At 43.9% G+C, this 7,594-nt stretch overlaps 1 protein-coding gene across 1 annotated transcript; it reads right to left on the bottom strand.

Annotated features, from left to right (window-relative positions):
• Positions 1-267: 267 nt before the first annotated feature.
• On the bottom strand, positions 268-1,172 carry LOC145619690 (uncharacterized). Its single transcript, XM_081674392.1, has 3 exons — positions 988-1,172; positions 611-828; positions 268-533 (listed from the first exon to the last, which is right to left on the bottom strand). Exons 1-3 carry the CDS (start codon positions 1,170-1,172, stop codon positions 268-270), a joined length of 669 nt encoding a protein of 222 aa, XP_081530518.1.
• Between the last annotated feature and the right edge of the window lie 6,422 nt (positions 1,173-7,594).

The following is a 7,594-nucleotide window of genomic DNA, read 5'->3' as shown; positions in this document are numbered from 1 at the left end:
ATGACCTTCTACTGCATCGCTTTCTTCAAACATGATAGGGATGTCTATCTTTGACTTCTCCCTCTTGTCTGGTTGCTCTTTGTTGCTTTCTTTTGCGTGTCGCTTCGCTGCTGAATATGTTAGCCCGCATACTTCTGACCCTCTTGATATGAAACAGATGGTTTTGACAATTGGCGGTGGGGGTGGAGGACCTCCTTGCTTAGACTCTCTATCCTTCCCTGAAGCTTTAGATTTATCCGACAAGAGTTCTTTGAGGTAGCCTTTCTTTCACAAGTATGCAACTTCCTTTCTAAGCGCGACACATTCGTCAGTAGTGTGACCAACATCTGAATGGAAATCACACCATCTGGATGGATCCTTTTTCTCCCCAGGCCTATCACTTCTTCTAGGCCATTGAACAGTGTCTCCTATCTTGTTTAAGGTCCTTATTACTCCTGCAGGATTGACATTGAAGCAATACTCGTGCAACTTTGGTGGGAGCTCAGGATCTTCCCTCCAATCAGAAAACTCTCCTTCGACAGCATTGACTGATCCTTCATCAAAGAAGGAACGCTGATACGGCTGAATCGATGATCTCTCCTGGGGAAGTTGTTGTTCCTTCTTGACGGACGATCTTCATCCTTTCTGAGCTCTAGAGTCTTTCTTGCATATGCATCTTCTTCAAATCTGACTTGAGCCATTGCCTTAGCTTGTACATCTTCAAAGGTTGTGCATGGGTATTTGGTTAATTCCTTGTAGAGCTCACTGTGATCTAGTAATCCTCTCCTGAACGCTTCAATGGTTGTAGGAGCATCGTACTTGTGTATTCCAATCTTTTCCCTGTTGAACCTGTTAAGGTAATCCCTCAAGGATTCACCGTGTCTTTGCACAACACGGTATAGATCTGATGACTGCTTCTCTATTTTCCTGCTGCTGGCGAACTGGACCTTGAATAGGTTTACCATTCCTGCAAAAGATCGACTTGTCCCATTATCTAAATTAATGAACCAAGTTAAAGCTGGATCTGATAATGTGGCTCCAAAGCCTTTGCACATGATGGCCTCCCTGATGTCTCTTGGGATTGAGCTGGTCATCATCTTCTGCTTGTAAAGGGATACATGCTCATCAGGGTCTCTTGTTCCATCGTACATGGCCATGCTGGGTGTGTTGAACCTCTTTGGCACTTCTACCATGACGATCTCTTCTGAGAAAGGAGACTCTATATAGCCATCTGATGCTTCTTCCTCCATGGGCTTTGGCATTCCAGGGATCTTGGCGATCTTGGCTTCGATTGCTTTGAGGTACTCTTTGACTACCTTCTCTATCTTTCCCTCCTTAGATCCTTCTTGACCATTCTGCTTAGGGGTTCCTGCATTCAAAGAGTCCAGATCTAGGGTTGTTTCCCTAGTGTTAGATCCTTTTTCCCCGTTAAGGGTGAAAGACACCTGACATATCAAGCTGTATGGCTATACTTTCAGTGTTTTTTCTGGTATTAATGGTTTTGGAAGCGACTGATTGTATTTGGCTACGGAGGGCTTCATTTTGCTTGGTGAGACTGGTAAGCTTGGCTTCAGTTTGGACTTTTTGGGCCAACAGTGTTTCAATTTAGCTTTTTTGTTGGTCTAAGGTTTGACGGAATGCGTTCATTCCCTCATTAATTTCGGCTATAGTAAAGGGTACTTGGTGCCCAGACATGGTGTTTGTATTGATTTTTTGGCGAATTGGTAGGTTAATTGATTATCAGCCCCACGGTGGGCGCCAAATTGTTTAGGCAAATCTCAACGAGGACATATGAGAATCTGCTAGGTTTGAGGGGTAATAATAATCATACTACCAAAGCATATAAAATAGCAGTAAAGCAATAATAAAGCAATAGATAAGCAATGAAATAACGATAAATAAACAAAATGAACTTTACTATGAAAAGAGTAAGTTTAAAGATACAATACTGAATAAGGACTAGCCTCCTTCTTCAGTAGGGACGAAGCTCCGTAGATAAATGCAGAGTAATTCTATTATATTTAGAGTATATGTGCGTACATGAATGCTCAAAATGTCTAGTTTATGCTTATTTATACCTAGGGATCTCTAGGGTTTACAAAGATATTCGGAATATATTCAAAATGAGGAAGATCTTCTTGATTTATCTTCTTCCCTGTTCTATAGGTGTAACTTTGGCAAGTATCTCTTTGATTGATATCCTTGATGCTGCTTTCCATGTTTATTCTAATCAAGCCGTTTTGCTCATTTTGTTGATGTATTGCTTCTTGGACCGGTGCCCTAAATGTAATGGGTCGTATTACAATACGGGCCCAACAACCACCAACTCCTCACAATCACTCACACAACCTCAACACCACTAGCCACAACTAACACAACAACATCCACCGCCCTGAACAACCATCAGCAACAAACCCCTCAGCCACCATAAAGCCCCAGCAGCTGCGGCATCAACAAGACCAAAACCGCACCACCTCTGCTTCCATTCGACCACCAGCAACCAGCAATCACCACCGCAACTCACCGCAGCAAACCTATCTCAACCACATCCACCTAATTACAACAACAAGAACGCATACAACATTACCCACCAATCAGAGAAGCCGCTTCAATCGAACCTCCGAGTTTGCCCAAATCAGCAATTGCAGCTACCCAGACCTCCGCGGGCGCGTAGCCCTGTCAGAAGGCACACACAATTGGAGTCGAAAATCAGAGTCGAGGCAGAAGCTTTGCGCGACCTCTGTGCGATGTCTGTGCAGGCGCGCAAATGTGGTTTCAATCACGAGCTTCTCACGCAAGTTTTAATGAAAATTGAACAGCTTTGATTGATGCTTGATTGATGACGATGAGGATCGACGGTGATGATTATGATAATTGATGATGGTTGTTGGATGATGATGATCAGAGAGCAGCCACGAAAAAGTAGAAGGGAATAGGGGTCTGATTTGTTTCGTGGGTTTGGTGGGAATTTTGGGGGTTATGTTTTCCATTTCTTTTTCTTTTATTTTCATTTTATTTTAGTTTTGTTTTTGGATTTAGTTTGAATTAGTTTTATTTATTTCATTTTATTTTGTTTAGCTTTGTATTATAAATACCCCCTTTGGGGTTATTCTCTAATAACTTTTCAATCAACATTTTATTTTACCCTAGATTAGATTAGAGTAGCTTTAGTTCTTTTATTTTTCTCTCTCTTAGGGTTAGATTAGGATTTTCTCTCTCTAGTTTAGGAGTAGTTTAGAGAGAGAAGGCTTGGATTTTTCATGGAGATTTTGGGATTTTGAAGAAGCAAATTTGTGGATTTTTCCTCTCATAAATTCAATGAATCTTCTTAACTTTCTCTCACCTTTATTGCTTTTATTTATTATTGTTTATACTTATTTATTTGAGTAGATTAATTAATTTTGTTATTTGATTCTTGCTTTTATTATTATTTTACCTTGTTTTCCATGTTTTTGTTCATTATGTTAGCTTAGATTTTGTTTAAAGGAAATGGATGAAGGTTATGTTAATTAATTTAATGATTGATTGTGGTTAGTATGAAATTGTTTCTTGATTATTGTGTATGGATGATGCTTTTATGGATTAAAATCTTTCTAGCTAATTGATTCTATGTTTTTAATTGTGCTTTCAATCAATTGTGCGAGAGTGAGTTGGTTGAGGGTCTAAATTCTTCCATACCTTTGCTAGGCTAGTTGCACGAGTATGAATTAGTTTAGTAGGATAATTAACATGCTTAATTGTGCTAGAGTGAGTTAAATGTGCTGATTGTTCCTAATCGAGGGCATTTTTATCTAATTGTATGATATTTGTTGAATGCATTGATGTAATTGGATTCCACCTACCCTAGTTTTAGTTGTTTGTCCTTAGTTGTGTTTAGTTGAATCTCTTTCTATCTCACAAGCTTTCCTAGTAGTCTAATTAGCATAGATTGATACACTTAGTCCTTTTGGGTTCGACCCTTTACTTACCCCTATACTCGTATTAGGGTAGTTTAGGTTATAAATAATTAATTTGATTAGGGTTATTAGACCAACGAGACTACCTAATCCCTCTATCAAACGTCCACATATTTTGGACTGGACGTCCTCATATTCTGGGGTGAGCTTATTTCCTTGCTCACATGAACGTCCACATATTTTGGACTGGTCGTCCTCATACACAGACGTACACTCTGGCACTCTAAGCAGGTTGCGTCCGTCTGAAATCTCTTTTTGGACTAAACGTCTGGGAGCTGGGCGGACGCAATTTAACAATTAGGTTATTTGAGAGCTCTAGAGACTAAGTGTTGGAGGTACAAATTTTTGAATTTGTGATTCAACCAACTTAAATGTGTCGTCAGTTGTCTGTCTGAATCTCTATATGAATTGACGGAACCCTAACGCCATCCTTCTCTTTCTTCGAGTTATTTCTCAAAGAGTTACCGTTTGAATGTTTAGGCGGGAAAGATGGTTTTACCATTTTGCCCCCATAAATTCCTTCTATAAATATGGGAGGTAAAATCTCATTTCCACACTTTACTCAATTGTGAATTCTAGAGAGAAGGCAGAGCATTTTAAAGAGAGAAAATTATCCTCCCCCTAAATCTTCAAGAGCGCTGTCGTGAGTTTGAGTTTTCCGGGCATTTTTTGAGTTTTCCGGTCAATCTTAAAGAACACCAAGAACGTTTTCAAGGTTTTCAACACGTACAAAGGTAGGCCGCCTACAACGTCTTCCTTTACTTTTACTTGTATTTTTTATTTCAATTCTGGATCCATACTCGGCTTCGTCCGACCCTCCTCATGAGGCCGGTCGTTCGCCTGGGACTGAGGAATCTAGAGTGGATGGAGAAGAGTTGTCTCCTCCTTGGAGTGAGTCTATATCTAGTGCGTACGTACTCATCCCCACTTGTTCTTCTCTGTTCGTACAGGTGAATATGGCTAGAAACATGCGTACGCATGAGCTTCATGCGGCCAGGAACCCAGACAGTAGTCTGGTTCACCCTAGGGTCCCTTATGACCCAAACAACCCAAGCAACACTGATATTGAGACCGCCTCCACCACACAGACAACTACCTCCACTGGCTCTCATTACTTGACCGTGGAGGTCACTTCATCTTTCGAGGAACGCCAAAGAGCTCAAGGCGCCTCATCCGCTCCAATCACGGAACTTAGGTTCCCTCAATATGCTAGCACGGTCATGGATGAGGTCGAGCTGGTACTTCGCAATGACCATCCTTCCCAGTCTGGGGCGGACGCTGCTGGTTAGTCCGTCCCCACTTCTTCTCAACCTCTGCTCCAACAAGGCAGAGCGAACAGACCAAGGATGGGAATCTCAATCAGAGAACCGTCCGCTCTGTCTATTCGCAGCGCCCCTCCTTCGGGAAATGAGGCGTACGCTGCCAAGGACATGGGCAAACGTCCCTTAGTCGAAGAGGACACCACTTCCCCTATAGGCGTACTCAGCTCTAGAGGTCGAAGCTCGGCCGAGGCAGTAGACCTGGATAGGGTGCTGTCTTTAGAGTTTGGGAGTGCTCCTTCTCACCTAGTGGAAGAAGAAGAAGTTGAGAAAGAGGCAGAAGATGAGACGGCCGAAGGTGAAATGGCCGAAGGCGAGGCGGCGGCCGAGGAGTACGTCGCCAATATTGACAACTTTAGGGACCCGTACGCCTGTATGGTAGGTAACACGGCCTTGAAGTTTTTGGGTCATAAATTTGAGAAGTACATGGAATCCCTCCATCTTGGGGAGGGGTTTGATATTCAAGTCCCCAGGAAGGCAATTGCTGTGGGCATCTGGGAGGAAGGGATGCCGCGCAAAAGGGCCTTTTGCGTGTATAGGGCCGCTCTGGATGTGGGCCTCCGCTTTTGCCTTCACCCTTTTGTCCGGATGTTACTTGACGAGTATGACATTGGCCTTTTCCAACTGACGCCAAACAGTTGGTTAAATATTTTTGGGTATTTGGTGACGTGCATCAACAAGGGCTTTAAGCCGGACTTTGCTGTCCATCCCAGCCAAGAATACCAACTCGAGTACTTCAAGGTTACTAGGGTCAAGCGGGGTAACAAGACTGAACGTGTTCCTCGCCACTTGGTTCCTTTATCTAGTTGGCTTAGGGATACTACCTTTATGTCTGCATACGACCTGTACAAGAACTTACCCCAAGATGGAAACCTAGATATAAACTTTTTGTATGCACATAAGCTTTTACTTAGAAAATTATTCTAATACTTTCTTCTTCTTTTTGCAGCGGAGGCGTACGATATGCTTGACCCTGAACAAAAGGGCGAAGTGGAGATGTCTGAAGTGGACTTGGCTCGTTACAAGGCTCGTCGCTAGATGTACGAGCAAGCCAAGGAGGTAAATTCTTGTTCAATTTTCTGAGTTTTTCTTTTCCAGTTGTCCGCCTTGATTTATTGAGAGGAGCTTTCTTCCTGAGTTTGAGCGGACGTTCTTCGTCCATTCAGGCATATTGGAACGGAGCTCCTTCCCAATTTTACATGGACACTGACAAAATTTTTTGTCTTGTGCCTTTTTCTAACAAGTTTACTTGTATTTTTGACAGGCCACCCCCACACCAAGGGCAAGGAGGAAGCAGCCGGCTTCTTCAACTCCAGATGCGAACTCATCGAAGAGAAGGAAGATGGTCGCCACCAAGCCTTCTTCAAAATCCGCGGCCAAGACAAAGTCGTAGACTGCTCCAACGCAGTCTAAAGGAGAACAACCTCGGCTGGTACAAAGCGAGGTCTCCAAGTCCATGGATCCTGTTGCTGATTAGGTCCATGACGCGTCCGTCCCTATGGATGATGGGGGTAAGTTGTCCCCGGAAAAAACGACCGGCCCCACCTCGACTCCGAATGTCAAGGAAGTTCCAAAATCTGACTGGTTAAAGGACAGTCAGTCGTCCAGTGATGCCGCTGGCCGTTCAGGAAATGAGGGGGATGCACCACTGCTGCCCCCTCCCGTCAATCTCTCTCCTCCAAGCTTCTCCACTGGTTAGTTTTTCTTTTCTTTATTCTTGTACGCCTTGATTTACTTGTACATTTTAGCTGACCTTTTTTCATGGTCGTCCGCAGATATCTCAGAGGAGATGCAAATGAGGCTGCCCGGCTAGTCACTTACTGGCGCGGACAGGAAAGCGATGCGCAATGGCATGGTCCGCACAGTTCCCCAGGCGCAGTGAGACAAGCTGCGGGGAATTAACGAAGGGTTCGTCGGCCCTATGCTCAACTGCAGCGCCGAGGTACGTCTTCCTTACATCTCACTCTTCTTTCCAACACTTAGCATATTTTTCTCTCTATTTAACTAATTCTCCTTCTTCTGTCCGCAACTCTTCCTCCGCCTGAACGCCTTCCTAGATTGGAAGGATAAAGAGAACGAGCGGCTGAAGCAAGCCTGGCTTGAGGTGAGGAAGGCCGAGGACGATGTAACTAGGACGGCCGCCCTTCAAAGGGTCCATCTGGAGACCCAGATCACCGCGCTGTCCGAAAAGGCGGCGCGCCAAACTGAGGACCTCGTCAAACTCGGCAAAGCTCTCGAACATGAGAGTTTGGCCAGGGAGGCCATGAGAGTAGAGAGGGACGAGGCCGTCCTGGAGAAGGAAAGGTGGAAGCAGGGCTTTGAGGCTTTTAAGGCTCTAAA

The sequence above is a fragment of the Chenopodium album genome, chromosome 27 (genome assembly GCF_948465745.1).
Source record: "Chenopodium album chromosome 27, dcCheAlbu1.1, whole genome shotgun sequence".
NCBI lineage: Eukaryota > Viridiplantae > Streptophyta > Magnoliopsida > Caryophyllales > Amaranthaceae > Chenopodium > Chenopodium album.
This window is presented reverse-complemented; position numbering and strand designations above follow the sequence as displayed.